Source organism: Dama dama, chromosome 19 (assembly GCF_033118175.1).
Source record: "Dama dama isolate Ldn47 chromosome 19, ASM3311817v1, whole genome shotgun sequence".
NCBI classification, from domain to species: Eukaryota; Metazoa; Chordata; class Mammalia; order Artiodactyla; family Cervidae; genus Dama; species Dama dama.
The window spans coordinates 20,837,178-20,861,560 of NC_083699.1; the positions used below are offsets into that span (position 1 = coordinate 20,837,178).

Here is a 24,383-nt window from a genome sequence, read left to right on the forward strand (position 1 = left end):
CTCATGACTTTTCATTTTTTAAATGATATCCTTAAAATATATTCACTTGAGGTATCTCACTTAAAAACAAAATGTAAGTCTAGAGAACATGCTATGACACATGTGAAACAATTCTGGAGATCCTAAAATTAATTTGGTAGGACTGAGGAATCACTTGAATTTCAGGGCCTACTTTAAAATAGTCTTCTCAGATGCCTGAATTTTTTATATCCTATACATTATTTTGGAAGAAAGTTATAAAAAATTTAAACATTTTATTCAAGCCTTGATGGGGGCCTTTGACCTCCTTTCTGTCCTTTTTAGGGGAATTTAGTGACGGGTCCAATGAAGCTGGTGGCATCTACCAAGTGCTGGAAATACCATACGAGGGAGATGCCATAAGTATGATGCTGGTATTGTCCAGACAGGAAGTTCCACTGGCCACACTGGAGCCATTGGTTAAGGCACAGCTGATTGAAGAGTGGGCGAACTCTGTGAAGAAGCAAAAGGTGGAGGTGTACCTGCCCAGGTGAGACTCCTATATAACTCCTTCTGATAGCATGGGCAGAGGGTACCAGTGAGGGTTCTGACTCAGAGGAGCCCTTGTCACTGCTTTTGAATTTTGTCTTCTGTTGCTCTTCTCTTCCTCCTTTTCTTCTCCTCCTCCTTATTCATCTTTTTAAAAAGTATTCTTTCACACTCATTCAGTTCTGCCCAGAGACACAGGCTGACTCATTGATTCATTCAGTACTACTTATCAGGACCAAGTTTCAGATATGAGTCAATATCCTTAGCTTAATTTTAGAAGATTTTTCAATAGATTGTCTCTGAGTATCATTTGCATTGACAGTCTTCTGGTAGTTCATTAATATTTGAAGTGGATAATAGCTGGGGGAAAATAACTTTCTACTTTGTTGGAAGTGCAAGCAAGTCATGTTTTAGGGGTTAAGATGCAATCATAAATAAGCAGGAAGAAAGCTTAAAATTCTCCCTGCGGCTGAAAGAATAAAAGCTATGCAGGGCCTAGATATTCTGACTACCATCCACTTCCTCAGCCCTATCTCTGGCCCCTCACCATATCAAATCCTTTGTAGTGGGTACTGTCTGTGTGCTTGTAGCTATACCTCAGTCATCCTGCCCCTTTATGCCTCTAGGTCTCTATGTACATTTTTGCATTAGCCTAAAATGCCCTCTTGGAGTCTGCCAGGTATTGTTCACTTGGCCTTCAGGTTACAACTCTGGCACCAATTCTTCTAGAACCAGGTGATGGAGCCGATGACCCTCACTTTGCCTCATGTATGCACCTCCCAGTTATGACAATGCATTTATGTTACTGTGCATGTTTGCTAAGTCACTTCAGTCACGTCCAACTCTCTGTGACCCTATGGACTGTAGCCCACCAGGCTCCTCTGTCCATGGGATTGTCCAAGCAGAATACCCGAGTGGGTTGCCATGCCCTCCTCCAGGAGGTCTTCCCGACCCAAGGATTGAACCCACATCTCTGTCTCTTACATTGGCAGGTGGGTTCTTTACCACTAGTGCCACCTGGGAAGTCTCAAATTACCACCCCATAGCAGAAATTAAATTTTTTGTAGGTCTTGCTTTTTTTTTTTTTGTAAATTCTTTTAAAGTCAGTTCTCTCTCCCATCCTAGAAACACAATAAGTGTTTGCAAAAATCAAATCCAACTGAAGATATTATTCTGCCCTGAATACCTTAAAACCTAATAGGGGAGCTAGACCAGTAAACACAAACAACAAATTTATAAACATAATGTGTAAATTCTAGGCTAGAAAACAAGATACAGATAAATAGCCAATAAACATACACATGTGTATATGTGGAGTACAGTTCGAATATTCATTCCACATTAAGAAAATTTTTTAAATATGATTAATATGAATACTGAAGGATGATAAATAAGATATTAGTATTAAAATTGAATTACTAAAGTTAATTGTGCATGCGTGCATGCTAAGTCGCTTCAGTCATGTCCAACTCTTTGCAACGCCCCCCACCCCCCATCAGATTCCTCTGTCCATGGGATTCTCCAGGCAAGAATACTAAAACTCATTAACTCATTCATATTTATTCCTTTAATAACATTAGGAATTATCATTTGAAAGTTACATTTTTTATAAATACTTATTTTTCCAAAACTTTAGCTGATGTTTGTTTATGTTAATGAAAGATTGTTTGAAACTATATAAATTTTTAGCTAGAACTACATATGCACTTTCAGAGAAGGCAATGGCAACCCACTCCAGTATTCTTGCCTGGAGAATCCCAGGGACGGTGGATCCTAGTGGGCTGCCATCTATGGGGTCACACAGTCAGACACGACTGAAGTGACTTAGCTTAGCATATATGCACTTTATTTTAAAGTTGTATATTCATAATATATAGCCATGTATTTCTTAGTATACATATGAAAGTTAAGGTAATCATAACCCCAATTTTTTTTTTTCTGGCTAAGGTACTTAACTTGTATAACTTCCCATGATAACATATTTATGAAGAAAGATTTCTATTCTCAAGGAGAGATAGCCAATGCATATCTAACAAACAAAACCAAGGGTTTTTATAATAGGTGATCATTTACGTCTGTTATTAGGTACATGAGGGCTTCCCTGATGGCTCATTGGTAAAGAATCTGCCTGCCAATGCAGAAGACGTGGGTTCATTAACTGGGTTGGGAAGATCCCCTGGAGAAGGAAATGGTAACCCACTCCAGAATTGTTGCCTGGGAAATCCCATAGACAGAGGAACTTGGCAGGCTATGGTCCATGGGGTTGCAAAAGTGTAGGACACAACTGAACAATAACAACAATTTAATATATGAACAAGTTATCTTAACTCTAAAGGAACCATTTACTTTTAAATATTAATCTTTAAATAACTAAATCTGATTTAAACTCTTATCTACTGACCTTTTATCATTAATTTTGTATTTTCCCTTGTATTTTATAAGGAATTCTTTTTGATGATATCAGAAATTCAGTACAGAATTAATGCATCTTTTACTAAATTCTATGAATTAACTGTAGCATTTCCTCAAATGTTTAATTCTATGAGGATGCAAAGTTATTTAGTAGTTTAAAAGAATTCTAAATGAATGCTTAATAAGTATCATATATTGTAATTCAACCGTATTCGCTAGAAAATGTGGCCTCCAGGTCCCGTCCACTGAGAAATTGAATGTGGCAGCAGAAGAAAATTAAATTTTCATTTTCTAAGAGATACTCTTCAATTATGAAATAGTTTAGCTTGCTTGCTTGCTCATATTAATGCCTGCTACTAAACTAGGCACAGTTAATTACCATGTATCCATTTTGCCAGAAGTTCTATGAATTCTCCTTCTGCATGGCTAATGCACAGAGTGGGAGGCTAAATAGCTACATAAGATAAATTGGGTTTCCTTTTTTAAGAGATTGACTGTTTTCAAATGCCAGTGTGTCAGTAATAATCAATGGGAACCATCCACCCCTCCATTTTACAGCTTTAGGACCCAGCAGATGTTCATTGAGGGTAATGATTTATGGGACTTAATTTTAGCAAAGGTAAAATTTTCTAATAGTTGTGTTCCAGCTTTACTCAAGTGTCTGTCTTAAAGGGCTTATGTAGTTTATTTGTTTGTTTTTTCACATGAAGACATTAAGAATTGAACTTAGTATTTCTGAATTTGCCCACATTCTGGTCCTATCTGACAGGTATTTACTTTCTATTATATCAGATTTTATACAAATTGATTTAAAATGCTTTCCTTAAGAGGCATAGGGTATTTGGGGGTTGGGGGAGTGTAGAAGAGGCAATTACTTCTGTATTGTTATTTTTTTTCCCCCTGAACAATAAATCCTACAGGAATCAGATGCTGAACTGAAAGTACATTTTTATCCAAAATACAAGAATCTGTTCAGAAGAGGGTAAGATTTCTATCTCTACGTGATATTACCAAATCCAGTGAAATACCACAAGGTTTATACATAGTCATACATACATCTCTAAGATTTAAATGAGATTGCCAAATATTCTTCCAATTTATCCATGTTAGAAAATATAGTTTGGCTACTATATAAAATATATATTATTTATATATGCATAATATATGTAAAATATTTAAAAAGCACTGTGGAATAATGCCTGCCCTAAAGTAAGGATCATGTAATTATTATCTATTATTACTATTGTTTATTTCTAAGTCCTAGTATTTATCTTTTGTTAATCTATCTTTATACATACTTTAAGTAGGATTTTTAAAATCTGATTCTAATGAAATAGCCATCTTCATTGTATGTTTTTACTTTTCTGATTTTAGTGATACAGTTTAGGTCTAAAAAGATTTTTCTAACATCAGAATCAAATCTCTACTTGGAATGCAGATGGACTGGCTGTAGTATCTTTCCACTCTGACCTTTGTAGTCTCAGATTTTTCATTTGTGATCAGAGTGCTAGAAATCAAAGGATAAGTGGTTCTCTATTTTGTAATGAGAACCCATCCTGCAACTTTGAAATGCTTGTCTACTAATAAAGCACTTCAATTTCATGCCTTAAAAGAAAACTGGTACATAAGCCATGTGATTTTGTTCTTTAACATGAATGCTTTTATTAGATTTTTCTACAAAGGGTTTGATTGATTCTTACACGTATTTTTTTTTTTTACAAATGTCCTTATATGTAATATATATTTGTTCTTTTCTAACACTTGCTTCACATAATCTCTAATGTTTCTGCCCTCCACATACCTCTTTAATTTATTCAGATATAATAGAAAGTTGCAAATACAAGATTACATCAAATGCCTTTACAAAAACAGCCATGCCTTATGGTTTCAAAAAAAGCAGTGTTGTGGCTTTTTATTTTTAAAATCAGTGGGTGAAATGTAAAATCTTCCTGTAGCTTGTTTGTCTGTTTTTAAAGAAGCCATTGTCGGAATTATGGTGATTAGTGGTGGGGGGACTTTTCAGTCGGGAAGATCTCAGCTCATATCTTTATTCTGCCACCTACTAGCTGTGTGATTAGGGCAAGTTGCTTAGTTTTGTTGAACTTCAGTTTGTTCTTCTGTGGAACAGAGATAATAATACCTATCTCATAGGACTGTGTGAGATTATCACAGGGATGATTAAATGAGATAGTAAGCATAAAAGAATTTACATAGTGCCTAGGATATGTTGGCACTGGCACTAATGGTAAAAACCTCTCCTGCCAATGCAGGAGATGTAAGAGACGTGGGTTTGATCCCTAAGTAGGGAAGATCCCCTGGAGAAGGAAGTGAAAACCCACTCCAGTACCCTTGCCTGGAAAACGCCATAGAGAGAAGAGCCTGGTGAGCTACAGTCTATAGGGTCACAAAAAATCGGAAATGACTAAAGCGACTTAGCACTGCACTGCCCTGGGACTTGGTAAATATTCAGTGTAAATGTTACATATAACTGCAATATAGTAAGTATTGTTAACACTATCTGCCCTTTATTTCATGCCTCCTACATGATAGCACTGCCCTAAGACATTTGGAAACCTTATTTCATCTCCTCAATGATGCTGTGAAGTAAGCATTATTATTGCCATTTTCTGCATCCCAAAATTGAGGCTCAGAATTTAGGGAACTTGCCCAAAATCAATCTCTATAAAATACCATCTTCATCTGAACAGCCTCAGAAGTGTGAAACAAATGAAGCTGGTTTTAAGAAGTAAAAAGGATTCCTTACTGACACCTTCCTTCAAGTCCCTATTTTAGGCGGATCAGGATATACATGCTAACTGGATCATATCTCAGCTCTGCCACTTATTAGCTATGATCCAAGGTGGAGCGCCCCTGGTGGCTCAGCGGTAAAGAATCTGCAATGCAGGAGACCTTGGTTTGATCCCTGGATCAGGAAGATCCCCTGGAGAAGGAAATGGCAACCCACGCCAGTATTCTCGCCTGGGAAATTCCGTGGACAGAGGAGCTGGGTGGTCTACAGTCCGTGGGGTCCCACAGAGTCAGATACGACTTAGTGACTAAACCACCACCATCACCACTTAATCAAGTTATTTCATTTCTCTGCCCCCTCAGTTTCCTATAATATTAACTGAAGATAATAATACCTACCTCAAAGGGCTGTAGTGATATTTGAATTAATCTGTTTTTATTGATCTGTTTTATACTGTTGGAAAAGTTTCTATGGTATAGTAAGCTCCATCTGTGACCAATAAATAAACCAACAAATAAATAAATGACACAGCACACACAGAAGACACTTGAAAATTTCACTTAAGTCATTGAATATATTCTCCAGTATATTTTCCTACTCACCCCGCTTTTTTATTTTCACAGTTACTATCTGCTTTTTGTGGTATCAAAGTAAGCAATGTTTAAGTGCAAGTTGAACTGTTGGATATAGACAACATTTAGTACTTAGTTTAATATGTTTGCTATACATTTAGTCATCTGTTGGTTTTCTCCTGATCATTCCTCTTGTTTATAACAATCATTCTCTTTCATTCTTCTTAAAACCAGAAAATCAGAAATGATGCTAATATAACGTTTAGTGACTATTACAGACTTAGCTTTTTAAGGACACAGCCCATTGCCTAAAAACTTATATTTATGATCTGTTTTGATTATAAGGCAACATATTTTAAAAAGGAGATATTTAGTACCAACCAGCTGTTTTCACTTTTTATAAAAAATTAATAAAAAGCCTTTGCTTTTAAAAACTGTAGTTGTTTATTAATACAGTCATGTTTCATCCATATTTTTCACTGGAAATATGGGTGATCCAATTCATTGATTTGGAAGAGATTCCATATTAAGACCAACATGGCTTCCTATTTATTAATGAAATACTATTCTGTTATGTTATTCTTTTTAATACTCCCTGTTTTTACAATAATATTCAAATGCTACATGCAGTCAAAATCCAGTTTTAGCATAATTTATCCTCTATAAAATAAACTTTTAAAAAATCAACATATCTAACATTTTATTCTTGCCCCAGGTAACAATATGCTGTAATTAAGTACTTCTTCCCCTCTATGTTCTCCAGGTTCACAGTGGAACAGGAAATTGATTTAAAAGAAGTTTTGAAGGCTCTTGGAGTAACTGAAGTTTTCATCAAAAATGCAAATCTGACAGCCTTGTCTGGTAGGAAATAAACATCAATTAAATAAAAAATATTCCAAAAAGCTTTTTTATAATGATGTTGGTGAAGCCTCTGTTTATTACAGAGTTCTGAGGTAAAATATATTTATCAATTGCCAGATAAATATAGCAAATATATTTAACTTCTATAAGAAAATTATATTTACAGTCATAACATTAAATTTATGTTATTCTGATTCATGTCTTATCTTTGACAGTAGATTATATTCTCCAGAAGACCTGTCTTATACATCTTTGAATTTCCCATAACATCTGACAAAATGCCTTGTAGATAGATAATCAATAGATGTGTTGATTGAACATCTCAATATATCTGGTTATAATAAATCATATAGGAAAGAAAGAAGGAAGAAAGGATAACTGAGTACCCACTGTGAGAACTAGATGTTTTAAGAACACCTGAGAGATGATGTAAATATTGTCCTGCTGCTGCTGCTAAGTCGCTTCAGTCTGTCCAACTCTGTGACCCCTTAGACGGCAGCCCACCAGGCTCCCCCGTCCCTGGGATTCTCCAGGCAAGAACACTGGAGAGGGTTGCCATTTCCTTCTCCAAGGCATGAAAGTGAAAAGTGAAAGGGAAGTCGCTCAGTCGTGTCCGACTCTTCGTGACCCCATGGACTGCAGCCCACCAGGCTCCTCCGTCCATGGGATTTTCCAGGCAAGAGGACTGGAGTAGTTGCCATTGCCTTCTCTGAAATATTGTACTAAGTCGTCAATAAAAAACAGTGGTTTTGAAGAAATAGCTTCAAAATATACTTGGCATACTGGCTGTTGAGTAATTTATTTTAAATATCCCACAGGAACACAACCAGTTAAATTATTTGATTTCCTAATTTGATCAGGATAAAAATATTAACATATTAGTAATAGTAATGTTAAGGTACTTAGAAATGTAAAATTCTTTTGGAAATATTTTAAAGCAGCCAACTCCAAGACACTTGTGAGTATAAGTCTTAGTTAGACAAGATAATTATTTTCCATTATTTCTGTAGAACATGGGAAATAATCCTTTTTCTGATGAGATAAAGACAGATATATATCAAGAAAAAATATACTGAATGTATAGGGCTTCTTTACATGCAATTTATTGAATCAAAGTCTCCAACTATAGAGAGAGTAGAGGTGATAAAAAAAAAAATTCCTTAGCATTTCATGTGTTTATAGGAAAGAATTTAGATTTTTCTCTCCTGAAGCAGCAACCTATAGAAAAATGAAGCTGACTAAATAATAGCTTCTCAACCTGGAGTGTGAAGGCTCATGGACTGAATTTAGAGAAGTGGATGCCTCCACCCCTGAAATTGCATTTGGGGTGCATGTGTGTATATGTGTGTGTGTGCAAGAGAGAGAGACAGGGCAAAGATAGCAGGTGCATAGCTTTCAAGAATTTCTCAAGGAGTCTACAATGAAAAAAGGCTTTATCTTCCCAAGTTTTGGTTTGGGAAGATTGTTTTCTAACCAGCATTCAGCTTCTAGCAATGAGATGATACTGATGTATTCGATACCACAACTTCTACCCGTGATTTAGACAACTTACATCCCAAACCACTTATGGAATTTTTCTACATGTCTACTATATAAATGTTCCTGTCCTCATGAGAGAAGTGAATGTTCCCTGAGGAAAGGTCCTCATGTCTCACATCCAGGTTCCTAGGGCTCTGAACTTTTGAGTAAGGTTGTCAAGAAAATAGGACTGGTGGAGATTCAGAAGGTAATGGGTACATTGTACTTGAGTCAGAAATATATTCATGGTTCGAACATAGGATAATTTAAAGTTCTTATGCTTCTTTCCTTAGGAATTCAGAGAATCTGTCTGCTATACTGGCCAAATTCCAACCGGATAATTATATTTTGCTTTCTTACCATGGCTCTATTTTCAGTTTGATTAGAGATTCCTCACTGTCTCACCCAAACATCTAGGCAGTTATTTCACACACACAGAATATTTGCTGCTTTTCAGTCCTGAGGGAGTATCACTGTAGTAGCAAATCAATTATTGTGATCAGTGTGGCTTAAATTTTTTCACATATCCGGAAGGTTTATAAGGTAATATTTAATTGCCTTACTGCCAGAGACAGTAGAGCATAAATGTACATATTAGTGCAGATTTGAAATCACACTAGTCTCTTTCAGAGTTCATATAGTCTATAGTGGAAAGTCTCTGCTCTTTGAACAGAACTCTATCAGCACTGAATTTGTCTCGGCATCCTGCTCACAGAGGCATTCCCAGTACCTGACCCAGGGCTGACACATAGTTGGTACACTGTGGACATCTGCTAGGGCTTCCCCGGTGCATTGCAGGAAATGTAGGAGATGCGAGTTCAGTCCCTGGATTGGGACGATCCCCTGGAGAAGGGCATAGCAACCCACTCCAGTATTCCTGCCTGAAGAATCCCATGGACAGAGGACCCTGGTGGGCTGCAGTGCATTAGGGTCACAAATAGTTGGACACAACTGAATCGATTGGGCATGCACGAACATCTGCTAGAGGATAAAACAAGAGAGAGAAGGGGAGAATAGGTTTATCTGGGGCCACCTTGTCTGTTACATTTCTTGGATCATTTAACTCCTTAAAATATCAGTAAGAAACCCAGGATTGGCCTCAAACACTACCCAATTCAGATTATCAGAATAAGTGATCTAAGGTTAACTTCTCAAGCCTTCAGTGAGAATTCCTTGATTCTTAAATTTCTAGTTTTGCCAGAGTCTTGGAAATCCTGACATACCAGCCACCCCAACGAATACATTCTTCATTCTCTTTCTCTTTCCCTCTCTCTCTCACAAATATACACATTACCTTATAAATCATTCATTCAGAAACCTTCTAGTGATGCAACTATAAAACTTGCCTCTCCGTTCCTCTAAATTCAATAGCATTTATTCCCTGCATCATTTTGGGGGCACCATATGCTCTGTCTTATGTGGTTGGTGTCCTTTTCACACATATCCTTCTCTTCCCCAAATAACATGAAAACCTTGCTGATTAAAATGTTTATGACACTTAGTAATCCTCACAAGTACCCAGGAAAATTTATAAACATGTATTTGGTTATTACTTTCTGCTTTAATGAGAATTTCATGGTGTTTAAGTTATACAAATCAATTATATTCAGTGCCATGTCTACTCCTTTCACTTAACAACTCGTAGTAAGGCAGAGAGGGTGAGCAAAGCACTAGGTCATAAAAATGAAGGAATGATTACGATGGTATACCTGCTCTGAAGAAACACGCAGACTTGTGAGGAGAGAGACATAAACAGCTGGATTTCATAAAAGGAATAGTGACCAAAATGTTTTGTTGTAGAGTGGTTCTTTTTTTAAAAATGATTTTATTTATTTATTTAATTTTGTCTGTGCTGGGTCTTTATTGCTGCTTGCGGGCTTTTCTCTAGCTGCAGGGAGAAGGGGCTGCTCTCTGGTGGTGGTGCACGGGCTTCTCACTACAGTGTCTTCTCTTGTTGCAGGCCATGGGCTCTAGGGTGCGCAGGCTTCAGTAGTTGTAGTTCCCGGGCTCTGGAGCACAGGCTCAAAAGCTGTGGCTCATGGGCTTAGTTACTCCATGGCACATGGGGTCTTCCGGGATCAGGGATCGAACTCCTGTCTCCTGCACTGGCAGGGGGATGCTTAACCACTGAGCCACCAGGGAAGCCCCAGGCTGTAGCTTTTAAGGTATGCAAGTCCATGCAGCCCTGCGGGCCCACAATTACAAACACTGCTGATCTGCAGACCAGATCTCAATGTGTCCCTGGGTGAGAGTTTGCAAAAATCAGGGCTTCAGGGGAGTGAATAATTTCTTTCTGGGGAGGTACCAGCAAGTTGTGGCGAGGCCCAGGGAGAGCTGAAGGAGGGTGTCTTCCTGCCTACATTCCCTGCGAGCGCCTCTGTAACCTGTACATGGAAACACACCTGCAGCCTGTCCCTCAGGGTGACGCTCCAGGACAAGGCAGTGAGCCTTTTTCACAGGCAGAAGGGGATGGTTTTAATTTACTGTCTATGCAGTACCCTGGGGGTAGGAGCCTCACAGAACTGTCTCTCTGATTGTTACAATTTGGGGGCGGGGGCCCAGAAATGCAAACCCCTCTGGCCACAAGGGCCAGGCAATTAAGGGGCATCCCTGCAGGGACTGTGCTCACTCCCCAGCTTTAGTGATGCAGGTGAAGATCACTGGGGGAAGGGCACACCCCTGCCTTTAGAAAGACTGGGGATGGGGCACACCCGAGACTTCAGCAAGGCTGAGCCTGTGCAAGCAAGGCACAGGGAGAAAGCAAATGCAACACTCATCCATGCCACTCTCCAACTGCTGCCTTTGTGCTAAATCCTGGAACAAGCGAGACCGTGTCATTTAAAAGGAGTGTCTCAAGTCTCCCCAGCCCCTGGGTCCTCTGGACGTAAGTCCCTTAGGTTTCCAAAGGCAGATATTTGGGAATCTCATCTCTGCAGTGCAGGTTCCTAGGGTTGGGTGAGTAGCTCTGGACCGGAAATCCCTCCCTACCAGGGTGTGTGATTTTTGGTGAGACTGACCCTCTGCCCCTCCTACCTGTCTCATGAGGCCCTTTGACTCATTGTGGCCCCTCCCATTGGTCAGCTGCTTATTAATTCTTTTCTAGCAGTCATTGTTCCATACATAGCAGTAGGTTTGGTGTCTGTGAAAGGAGAGTTCAGGATTTTGCTCCATCACCATCTTAGACCACCTCCTCATAAATATGTATTTAAGCTTTTAAATGAGCAGAACATTATGAATATCTTAGAAAATGATAGCAGAGGTTGCCTCAAGAACAGAGGCCATTAGGTGAGAGAGGGCTTTTCACTTCATAGGCCACTGTATTTGGTTTGGAAATTTACCTTGTGTGTGTATGATTTCTTTAATACTCTTTGGTAAAGAATCCACCTGCTAAAGAAGGAGAGGTAAGAGACACAGGTTTAATTCCTGCATCAGGAAGATCCCTTAGAGAAGGAAATGGCAACTCACTCCAGTATTCTTGCCCGGAAAATTCCATGGACAAAGGAGCCTGGAAGGCTGCAGTCTTTGGGGCCCAAAGAATCAGACATGACTGGGTACACACGCACACATATAAAAACTAAAAAAATCTTTTTAAAGTATCATTATTAGCAGAATTTATAAATTTGAAAGCACCCAGAAACAATTCAGTAGTGTTGGGATGCTGTTACATTTTTAAATCGTGTAATGAAAATTTTATCTTCTTCAAAAATAGTAAATGTGATTTAGCAGTGAACAACGGCAACAACAAAATACCCTGCTTCACATTCTCTTGCTTCTGGAAAAACTGAGTGACTCGAGAGTCCTTTGCTAAGACCCCTTGAATCCACTCCTTCATTTTCTGTTCCATGGCATCTACTTTCATTTCAGACTCTCATTACTGCTGCCCTAGACTATTTCAATTGCCTCCTAAACGGTTTCCAATCTCTCTTCCATCTAATCTGTCTTATCTACCACTGCCAAGATTAATCGCCTTAAAACTCGCTCTCAGATCATTCCAGTTCCTGTTCAAAGCCTCCCTTCCGTCTGCCGTGCAATATCCACCTCTCATCAGGACGTTCAGACCTCAGCTCCCTCCAGCCTCAGCTCCATCTGATTCCTTACACACAGCTTGTGCTCCAGCCAAACTGAACACTCGCTCAGCACCCCACATCCCCCCAGCACCCCATCGTTATGAAATCTCTCCCACCCGAATTATCTTTTGAACTGAGCCTCAGGTCAGATATCCCTAACTTTATTAAGTCACCATGATTATACCAACCAGAAGCTACCAGTCCTTAACTACTACAATATTCTATTATTTTTCTTATGTCACATATCATGTCTAATCTCCTAAAATCATTTATGTATTAGGTATCCCCTGCCAGAATTTAAGCTCCCCCAAATTGATCCTTATGTGTGTTTAAGAAGCACCCAGCACTGTTGCTTTCTGCTTTGTACTCTCTGGATGAAAGAACAAATAAGATGAGACGTTCTGTATCTGTTGTGTTTATTTTTTCACCTCAGTTTGATGTCCATTACTTTTGACGCTAAATTCCATTAACATAAAACATAGTAAAGACTCATATAATAAACATGGAAGCTAGAGAGTGCTAAGAATCATTTTCTTCTCAGGCTTTATTTAAAATGCTCATCTAGTTGCAGTGAGGATCCGGTTATAGAGTAGGGCTATTTTTGTAATGGAAATGAATGTCAGCATTTGGATTAATAGATAATCCTCTTGGAAGGTGTAAGGGGAAAGAGAAAGAGAATACTAAATCCTTCAGCACAAAGTATGAGCTTTAATAAAGGAGCCAATAAAATAAAGGAATTAAGAAGACACAGCAAAAGCCATATTCAGGTCAGACTCAAGTGCGGGGATTTGTGCTGGACTGACTCTTACATCTTGCCCTGTTTGTTCTTTCTTCTGCCTGTAAGTCAGAGAGCTGTCTTTCTCTTCCAGCTATGGTTCCAACTGAAACCATAATTCCATTTCTCCCCCTACTTTTTTGCCTGGACTGTTGCAACAGCTGACAAAGTTGATCTTCTTGCCCCCAGCTAATTGCTCATCCAATTCAGGCTTTACAGCTGCTGCCACAGATATCTGCTAAAATCAGAGCAGCCGTGTCCTGTTCCTTCTGAACAAACCCCGGGCTCTCTAGCATCATGATCCAAGCTCTTAATATCGAGCACATCCTCCGCCGCTCCCCTGCTCCTATAGCCGGGGCTTCAGTTGGACCTTCCGGTCATCCCCACGGCTTCTCTCACCTTGCAGATATAATTCCTGACTTGGAATGCCCATGTCCCCTTCTCCAGCTTTCACTCTTCTACTTATTCTTCAAGAACCAGTTCAAATGTCACCATCCCTAAGCAGCTTTCTGGACATCGTTCCCTTCCTAGATGGTTTTTCTCTCTGTCATCTGAACTCTGATAGTGCAAAGTGCTATCAAAGGTCTACTTTTCTTTAGAATGTTTGTCACTAAGCTAGGAGCTCCTCAGAAGCCCGGAATGTGTCATAGACGTCTTTCTGTCCTCAGAGCCCAACACAATGTGGGAAGCGGGATAGATGCTGGGTGGGAGCGTGCCCTTAGGAGATGATCCTGAGCCCTGCCTTGCTCCAAGCTGGGGGCTTCTCTCGAGGCTCTGGCCCTCCTCACTCCCCTTGTTCCAGTCTCACAGCCTTTTATGGGTCCTTGAACACACCTGGCTTGTATCTGCATCTACATTAGCCTTTCTCCCATTTTACTGGAAGCTCTGCCTTCAGGTCTGCCCAGCACCGACTCCTCTATTCTCTAGGTCTCAGCTCAAATTAATCTCCTCAGACAAACCTTTCTTAACATCTGATATCAAGTAGTTCCTCTTACCTGCCCTAGTCACAGCTAACCCATCACTTTATCTTATTTGTTATACTTAATATACCCTGAAACTGTGGTCTTTCATTGATTCGCTTTTTAAAAAATCATCCTGGTTATTTAATGTCTGAACTTGCCAGATGACTCAATGGTTAAAAAAAAAAAATTGAGGTGAAAGTGTAAAGAATCTGCCTGCTAATGCAGGTGAGGCAGGAGATGTGAGTTCAGTCCCTGGGACAGGAAAATCCCCTGGAGTAGGAAATGGCCACCCACTCGAGTATTCTTTCCTGGGAAATCCCATGGACAGAGGAGCCTGGCAGGGTCTCATGGGGTCGCAAAGAGTTGGACACAACTGAGTGACTGAGCACGCATTTATTTAAGGTCTGCCTTCCCTCCCAGGAAGAAACTTATTTAGTGCACCACAGTATACCCAGTTCATCAACAATATCAGGCACACAGGACGTGGTGCTCGGTACATGGCTAAGTGAATGAGTGAATACATAAATGAATATTTGCTGGTCTATCACAAAATCTATGTGGAAAAACAAACAGGCAAACACTATTCCCACCTTGAAGGAGCTCAGATTCTTAAAACCTTTCTAAAGGTCATGGGTGGGGCCGAAGCTCAAAATATTTTAGCAGCTAAAGTACAGAGACAGAGATGTTTTTGGTATCCCAGGGTTCTGTTATGGAACTCCGTTCATTTTGTTATTTTAAGCCTGTCCTTGGTGACGCAGCCATCTATTTAAATTGGCTGTTTAAGAACAGTGCCACGAAGAAAACAGTGGCATCCTCCCGTACGAAGGCCAGCCTGCCAGCGTTATGTCCATCGCAGACACTCAGAGCCTCTGGTGCCCTGAACAATACCTCAGGCAAGCAAGGTACTCGACAAATATTTGCTCAGTAGCTGAATGAATACCTTAGTATTTTTGCTCTGCTTTTTTTGGAAGAGTTTGTATTATCTCCCAGCTCTTCTCTGGGGGATCTAGGGTTTCCTGGCCCTGTTCCCATCTCATCCATTGTGAAAAGCCTTGCACCATGCTGCCCGGAGGAAAGTAGGGCCAGTTATTTGGCAGCAATGTCTGCAGTGACTAGAAGACTGCTTGGGAACAGTGTGTGGATTTCTTTTCTTTTTTTTTTGTATTTCTGTTTCCCAGTGGTTTCTTTATTTCCATTTTTAGAGAATAGTTATCTTTTCTCTAAGCAATAAGGTAAACTCATCAGTGTGAATCTCTTTAACTCCCCTCCCATACCTGAATGCAGGTACCTAGTGGCTGGCAATGTGCCTGAAACTGGGGATTGAGACAGGAGGTGAATAGCACAGGAAGGTGCAGGCCTTGAGGGAGTAAGTGTCTGGCCTAGCTGGAAAGATGGTCTTGACTGACACATAATTACATGAGGATGAGCAATATAGGAGGGCAAACACAGAAGCTGTGATCTTGCCTGTATTCCTGCATGATCTTATCTCCTTCTCTGATGTGGTGGCAGCATACTCTTTCTTAAACCATTTACAGCTGATATTTTATTTCAGTGTAACTGCTTGAAGTTTGTCCCAAAAGAAAAATATTCCATTTTCTTTTGTCCCTTTGGTATTCATGATGTGATTTCTCACTTTTCACATGTTCTCTCCTACTTGTTCATCCAAAGAGGTGGCATTTCTCTTAAGGTTAAGTGTCCCGAGATCTTGTTTACAACTGCAGAAACCTGCTGTCTCTGGTGGGGTTGGGACATTGGTTTCAATCTTTATTTGCTGTCTTTGAAATATATATGGTAACATTGGTTATTGAGTCACATTCCCTCTGCTCTTCCACTCAGATTTTCTAAGTTTTCTAGTGTGTGTGAGGTCTTTGTATTCTTTCTGTCTCTCTGGGACTGTTTTCCATCTACTCTGGGTTACTGTCATATGTTTTATTTATTATAAGAATAAACTCTGTAGCCATAATTGTGAACAGAATTGTGGTCATGGGGCCTGTAGAGTGACAATACCCACAGTCTGACTATTAATATATGAAATAATTAACCCCTTTCATTTGGGCTTTCGTGGTGGCTCAAACAATAAAAAATCAGCCTGCAATGCAGGACACCCGGGTTTGATCCCAGGATTGGGAAGATCCCCTGGAGAAGGGAATGGTTGTCCACTCCAGGATTCTTGCCTGGAGAATCCCCATGGACAGAGAAGCCTGGCGGGACACAGTCCCTGGGGTCACAAAGAATTGGACACGACTGAGCAGCTAACACTTTCTCTTTCTTTCATTCAACAATTACTAAATGTTGGACTGTGGGCTTCTCTAGGCTTCTCCCAGTGGTAGAGGAGCTGGGCGGGCTACACAGTCCATGGGGTTGCAAAAGAATCAGACACGATTTAATGACTAAAGAGCAATAACAAAATGTTGGATTAAATATTGGTAAATTACGCATTACCAGGAAGCTCCCTCTACTTAGCTTAGTTCACCCCTTAGGCTCACTAGATGCTAGAAGCCAGGGCCACTAAGAGGAAGGACACAGTCCTTGCCTGAAGGAGGTGGAAATCCACTGGAAGAGAGAGAACAGTACAAATATGATATATTATGAAGGCTTAAGTAGAATTAGATCCTGGGTTCAGTGGGAAAGAGTGGTTAGTTCTACTTTAATGGGGGATAGGAGAAGGCAATGGCAACCCACTCCAGTACTCTTGCCTGGAAAATCCCATGGACGGAGGAGCCTGGCGGGCTGCAGTCCATGGGGTGGCTAAGAGTCGGACACAACTGAGAAACTTCACTTTCACTTTTCACTTTCATGCATTGTAGAAGGAAATGGCAACCCACTCTATTGTTCTTGCCTGGAGAATCCCAGGGATGGGGGAGCCTGGTGGGCTGCCGTCTATGGGGTCGCACAGAGTCGGACACGACTGAAGTGACTTAGCAGCAGCAGCAGCAGGAATCAGTGGAGAGCAGAAAAGTCCTGGTAGGGTTGGGAAAAAAGTGAAACTGTTAGTTGTTCAGTTGTGTCTGACTCTTTGTGACCCTATAGACTGTAACCCACCTGTCAGGCTCCTCTGCCCATGGAATTTTCCAGGCAAGAATACTGGAGTGGGTGGCCATTCCCTTCTCCAGGGGATCTTCCTGGCCCAAGGATCAAACCTGGGTCTTCTGCACTGCAGGCAAATTCTTTACTTCTGAGCACCAGGGAAGCCCAGGTAGGGGTGGAAGCTGAGCTGAAGGGTTGGAAGCTGAAGATTAGTGTCTGACTGTGCAAGGGTTTAGGGAGTTTCCAGGGAAACAAAGACACAGAAGTGATAAAGTGTGGTCTGCTCAAGCCACTGTAGTTCAAAAAATCTGGAACACAGTGTGTAGAGTGAAGAATGCTAAATGAAAGAGGCAGAGTCAGCCTCACGGCGGCCTTCATACTGCATCCTGAGCAGGCATGTAGGTGTGTGGTATACTGGAGGGGAGCTGGGAGGGCGGGCTAGCAGGTTAGAGGATAAGGGTTGAAGTAGGGGAGTAGCAAAAATTGGTTTGTGGTTGATGGTCATCCCAGAGGAAGCTTGTGATGTGAACTGGAGGCAGAGCAGTTTTAACTGCTGACATCCTCAGAAACTCATTTAAAAAAGGATTTGTATATGCTTCTAGGTTTAATTTTCTGATTTTAAAGAACTTTGCCTCCATGTTAATAAGTGAGTTTTGTCTACGAATTTCTGTTTTTAGACAGTCCCAACCTAGACAGCATATTAAAAAGCAGAGACATTACTTTGTCAACAAAGGTCCGCCTAGTCAAGGCTATGGTTTTTCCAGTAGTCATGTATGGATGTGAGAGTTGGACTATAAAGAAAGCAGAGCACCAAAGAATTGATGCTTTTGAACTGTGGTGTTGGAGAAGACTCTTGAGAGTCCCTTGGACTGCAAAGAGATCCAACCAGTCCATCCTAAAGGAGATCAGTCCTGGGTGTTCATTGGAAGGACTGATGATGAAGCTGAGACTCCAATACTTTGGCTACCTGATGCGAAGAGCTGACTCATTTGAAAAGACCCTGATGCTGGGAAAGATTGAGGGCAGGAGGAGAAAGGGTGACAGAGGATGAGATGATTGGATGGCATCACCAACTCAATGGACATGGGTTTGGGTGGACTCCAGCAGCTGGTGATAGACAGGGAGGCCTGGTGTGCTGCAGTTCATGGGGTAGCAAAGACTCAGACACAACTGAGCGACTGAACTGAACTGAACTTGTTTAATTTTAATAGCAAGGTTAAGACTACCCAGAGATGGCTTAGATTGCTTTTATTCTCTTTCTAGAGTCTGGAATAGTTTTATCTCAGAAAATTCTATCTATTCCTAGAAGGTTTGGTTAAAGTTCCCTAGAAAACCATCTAAGCTTGGAGTCTTTAATTTTGAGGGCTGGGGAAGATTCTGTCTACTGATTCAGCTACTTTAATGCTTACTGGACTATTCAGACTTTCTATATTTTTCCTTGATTCAACTTTCTAATTTATGTATGTTTGTAAATTTGTCCAGTTGATGGCAAATCTTTTATTTCAAAGTTATCCACATAAAGGAGCACAAGAAATTTTGAGGGGAGGTGGAAATATTCTTTATCTTATTTGTGGAAGTGGGGTCATAGATATACACATCTATCAGAATTTACCAAATTGTGTATTATAAACAGATACAGTGCATAGTAAATAATTTATACCCCTCGAAGTTGATTAAGCTTCCCAGGTGGTGTAGTGGTAAAGAACCCGCCTGCCAATGCAGGAGATGTAAGAGATGCAAGTTTAATCCCTGGGTCAGGAAGATCGCTTGGAGAAAGGAATGGCAACCCACTACAGTATTCTTGCCTGAAGAATCCCATGGATGGAGGAGCCTGGTAGGCTACAGTTCATAGAGTTGCAAAGTCAGATGTGACTGAAACGACTTAGCACACACACAAAGTTAACATTTATCTGCAGAAAATTATTTCTATAATCTAGAAGTCAAGTTTGTTTTCCTTTGCCAAGGATATTTATATCATCACAGTAATTAGAGATTAGATTTTTTAAAAATTTCTTATTTTGATTATATGTGGATTTCTACCCATTTTCATTTTATGTTTTTAAGTTTCAAGTTAGAGAGAAACAGGTAAGGAGTTTTTCTTGAGTTATGAACTAATTTGAAATTGTTATTAAAAGCAGAGCCACGTTTTGCTTTTCCTGGCAATATACAAAATAAACGATGAGTAAATTACCAATAAAATGGAGGAGAAAATCAGCAAGAGAATATAATACAAAAGACAAAATAGAAAATACATCTCCAACAGTTCTCTCAAATCATAAAAGTAATCTTACATTATCTCTTATGTTTTATATCTGTACCTTATATCACTTATGTTTTTCAGATCTGTTTAACTAAAGGGTAAAGTGCTTCCCTATCTCTGATACCAAAAAATGCTCCTGTTATCTCTCTTTTTTTTGCAGATAACAAAGAGATTTTCCTTTCCAAAGCAATTCACAAGTGCTTCATAGAGGTCAATGAAGAAGGCTCAGAAGCTGCTGCTGCCTCAGGTGACAAATTATGGTTTTCCCAAATCTCAGCTTTTCTAGATCTGTATTCTTAAAGCAGTCTTGGGTAGGGGAATGGGAGTCATTTTTAGAACCAAGTCATAAAACTGATGCTGCCCTCACTTAGAAGTCAAGCTAATGATGAACCTGCTAGGATTTTCCAAATAGAATATGAAACATGCATTCATTTCAGAGCCCCATACAGAGTAACTCCCATCTCTAATGAGAGGCAGGAGGAGATTGTCAGCTCTGCAGAATAGATTTTCCTGCTGTGCTGTCCATTTAAATATTTAAAATATTTCCCTGCTGCCCGGTTAAACTTTTTTTTTCTATTTAATTATTTGTGGGAGTTAGTTCTTAATTTTGTCAGTGAAGAGCATTGATTTTTTAAAAGCCCATGCACAAACAAGCATACATAATAGCATGCAATACAAAATTTTAAGTTAATAATAAAATAATAATTTTAAATGAAAATTTTAAAAAATTTACCTAAATCATCCATCCAAAAAAAAAAAAAAAACCAACAACAGTAACAGTAAATGTCCTTAATTAATTATTTTGAACATTCTGATCTCCTTAGTTAAGTGAGAAGGATTTTTCTTTTCTCATTTATTTGTTTGGTTTTGTTTCAATATCGTGTTCAACAGCCATCACCAAATTTTAGAAGGATTTTTCCCTTCTCTAGTAAAATGTAACACATCATGTTTGTACACATTACGTTTAACCTCTGCATATATTTACCCATTAAAAGGATCTCATCAGTTAAAATGGTGTTTGGGGGAGGAAATAGAAACAGTAGTCTCAGGCATTGAGAAAGCTTCAAATCTTACATCATTTAATCTTGGCCTTTTCCTGACAACGCATCTCCCTGCAGCAAGTATAAAATGATTATCCCACAGTAAAGATCTCAAGGGAATTCAGTTTCCCAGCTGTAGGAAGCATCATTGAATTTCTCCCTGCTGTATTTTCTCTTTAATCACTGCTGTTCTGGCCGCTTGCTAGAAGCCTGGTGACTTGCTATGTAAAATCCCCATTTCAGATAAAACAAATGATGATTTGGTAATATAAAGAAACTGGGGGAGGGGAAAGCTGGGGACGGTATTTGTTTGTTTGTTTGTTTTTCCCACTTTCCTTAAGTCGTTTTATTAAAGCCATAAGTATCTGTCTGAGGCCGAGAATAAAAATTTGTAATAGGCAGAATAAATTATCCTCTATTTTCGGTGGGTGATGGGAGGAAGTGTGTACATGTGTGTGTACATATTTGTTTTTCTTTAAGGTGAAATAGAGATGTTAGCTCATTTACAATTTTTCTCTCTTTAAGCCTTTAAGAGAGAAGCCTTGCTTCGTGTAAATCATTACCTTTGTGCTGAACATAGATGGTTTGGAGAAATTGCTCATTAGTCCCTGCATATCCACAGACATGTAATTACTTTCTCACTGTGCTACAGGAATGATTGCAATTAGCAGGATGGCTGTGCTGTATCCTCAAGTTATTGTCGACCATCCATTTTTCTTTCTTATCAGGAACAGGAGAACAGGTAAGTCTGTTATGAGAACAGAACTTTATTTATGGCCAAAAAGAAATCATTTGTTAATTGAAAACATACTCCTGCATTTTTATCAGATAATTTCTAATGTTCAGATGATTTTTTAAGTGACAATAATTTATTCACATTCTTATCTTTAGAACATTGCTAATCGTAAGCAAGAAGGAAAATAAATAGCTTTTGTTCAACTCCTTTTTTGTTCACTCCCTACCCAATGCAGGTACAATCCTATTCATGGGACGAGTCATGCACCCTGAAACCATGAACACCAGTGGACATGATTTTGAGGAACTTTAAATCATTTTATTTGAGTAACAAAGAAAACAGTAACTAAGCACATTATGTCTGCAACTGGTATATATTTGAGACTTGTGTTTTACAATATATCGGAAAATAATATTTAAAATAGTTCCTGATAAAAATAATGTATGTAAATTATAAGCCAACTTGTCAAGGAATGTTATCAGTATTATCGAGGCAATGGTCCTGTCATTTCATTGTGTTTGTTGTGCTAGTATTTAAAATAAAAGTACACAGTGAACATGTCAACAGTTCTGTTTTTCATTTTAGAAGTATTATTTAGATACCTGTAGGTAGAATTTGGCAACAGTGGTACTTCTGGGCATCTTAAGCCTTTCATAATTGTGCAGAAACAAAGCACCAAAGTAAATTAGTGTTACTCACTTATACCTAACAAGCAACAACTAGTGAGGTATTTTTGTGGACAGCTACTCCACAAAAACTCCGATTGCTATTTCTCTGAAGACAGTGTATAGTTTAAAATAAAAACCTGCAAACTGAGCATCTTTTATGTGGCTCCATGAAAAAACTTGTTAGGAAAAAATTGGGGCTATGCCAACCCAGAGCTTATAGCTAGAGCTTATTGATTGTGTCTTTAAAGATCTACTTGGCTTCATAAGGGTGATATAGATTACAAGCCTGGTATATCACCATGTTTTACTGCTGCAAGTAAAATCTGACCTACAGCTTAGTTCCCCCAAGTCCCCAAATAAGCCAGATGAGCAAATTAAGAATAAAAATTTGCCCTCTGGTATGTCACTGGAGAATAAACTAGAAAAACTCTGCTGGTACAGACACTGGCAACTAGCAGGTCACAGGCCAAAAGCTGCTCACAGGGATGTTCTTGTTCTGTGCAAGAGGTTTTCCTTTTTTGAACTTAAAGATCTGTAACTGGAGTATCACATTCCTTGTTTTTCCCATTGGTTGCTGATAGTTCTGGAATACACTTGTGTTTGAGACCTCTTGAGAGATACGTCCTTTGCATAATGTTTTGCTTTTATGTTCTAGTACACATGTTGTCAATTCAGTGGGGACAGTATTGATTTCTTAAGTTCTCTAGTAAATTATTTTGTTATCCTGTGGCTGAAACAACTTTGTTGGGGGGTGGGGGTGGGTGCATGGGGGAAGGAATAATCTCATCAGATTCCATGAATGGAACCAGACTCATTTAATGCCAAATTTTTGATTCTTTGATTAATAATTTCTGAAAAAGTTTGAAATGTTTCAAAATTTAACAGAAACAGTTTGTGACTTTCATGTATGTTAGGTATCTTGCTGTGATTTGGAGCTGTTAAGAGGATTGATATTATTAACTTTAATTCTGTTCAGGAGAGCTGTGGTTTGGAGCACGCAGGCCTGACTTTGACATACTGAATTCTAAACTGAGAGGAAAAACTTGAAAGTCTGCATTTTTAAAAAGTTCCTTTGGTGATTTTGTTACACACTAAATCTTGAATATTGCTAAAATAAAGGATACATGTGGAACACTTAAATATTATTTGTTTGCATGCATGAGTGCTCAGTTCAGTCATGTCCAACTCTTTGTGACCCTGTTGTCTGTAGCCCACCAGGCTCCTCTGTCCACGGGGATTCTCCAGGCAAGAATACTGGAGTGGGTTGCCATTTCCTCCTCCACGGGATCTTCCTGACCCAGGGATTGAACCCACATCTCCTGCGTCCCTTTGCATTGGCAGGCAGATTCTTTACCAGTGAACCCCTGGGAATCCTCACTAGTTGTTTAAATGTGGTTAATTTATAGAAAATTAGATCAATCAATGAAGTACCCTAAATTGGTTTTTCATGTGTAATACAATCACTTGGGTATCTAATTAAAAATGCAGATTCTCATTTAGTAGCTTTGGGATGGGACCTGAAATTCTACATTTCTAACAAGTTCCCAGGCGATGCCATTACAGTTGGCCCATTGACTCAGGTTGGTAGCAAAGCTCCACTTAACATAGGTTTATATGTTTTATATTTTTACATATTGAAACAGAAAAGTTTTATAATTTTCATGCAACTTGGAGAGATTCAAGAGATAGGGTTGTAGTTTACAATAAGAGTTCAGTAAATTTATTAAAAATTGAGTTTACTCGAGAGTTCTTTTTTCTATTACACATTACAGAAAAATGCAGACTTCCTTTGCATATTAGAACACTTGAAATATAGTCTTTAAAAATATAAAGACATTTATAGGCAATGCCCACAAAAGAATGTATGAGTATCCAAGGACACAGTACTTAACATTTAATCTTTTACTACTTGTATATTCAGAAGACTTATAGTTTATTCATAAAGCTGAGGTTATTGGAGACCAGCGTTCTCATTTTCATTTATAATGTACACAGGCTGTTGATTCAGTATTGATATTCTGAGTTTGTGATGTTCTTTATTACCGTTTCACTACTTCTTAAGCATTACCTATATTGTTATACCTCTGTAGCCATCAGTCAACTAAATGAGTTACCTATAAGGGACAGTAAACATTATTAGACAAGCATGTGGATTTTATAAAGTCCAAAATGCAATTTTCATTTGCTGATATAAGATTAAACTTTACCATTCAGAATGTTTACCTTAAA

The 24,383-nt window shown here is 39.2% G+C and overlaps 1 protein-coding gene across 3 annotated transcripts in view; it reads left to right on the plus strand.

Moving 5' to 3' along the window:
* Positions 1–22,050, plus strand: part of SERPINI1 (serpin family I member 1) — a 72,566-nt gene extending 50,516 nt beyond the window's left edge. For all 3 annotated transcript variants that reach the window (XM_061168266.1, XM_061168265.1, XM_061168264.1), the window contains 5 exons: positions 304–508; positions 7,004–7,101; positions 19,871–19,957; positions 21,403–21,492; positions 21,722–22,050. In XM_061168266.1, coding sequence (XP_061024249.1) covers positions 304–508; positions 7,004–7,101; positions 19,871–19,957; positions 21,403–21,492; positions 21,722–21,798 — 557 coding nt within the window. In that variant the 3' untranslated portion in view covers positions 21,799–22,050. The remainder of the gene's footprint in view (positions 1–303; positions 509–7,003; positions 7,102–19,870; positions 19,958–21,402; positions 21,493–21,721) is intronic.
* Positions 22,051–24,383: the final 2,333 nt, after the last annotated feature.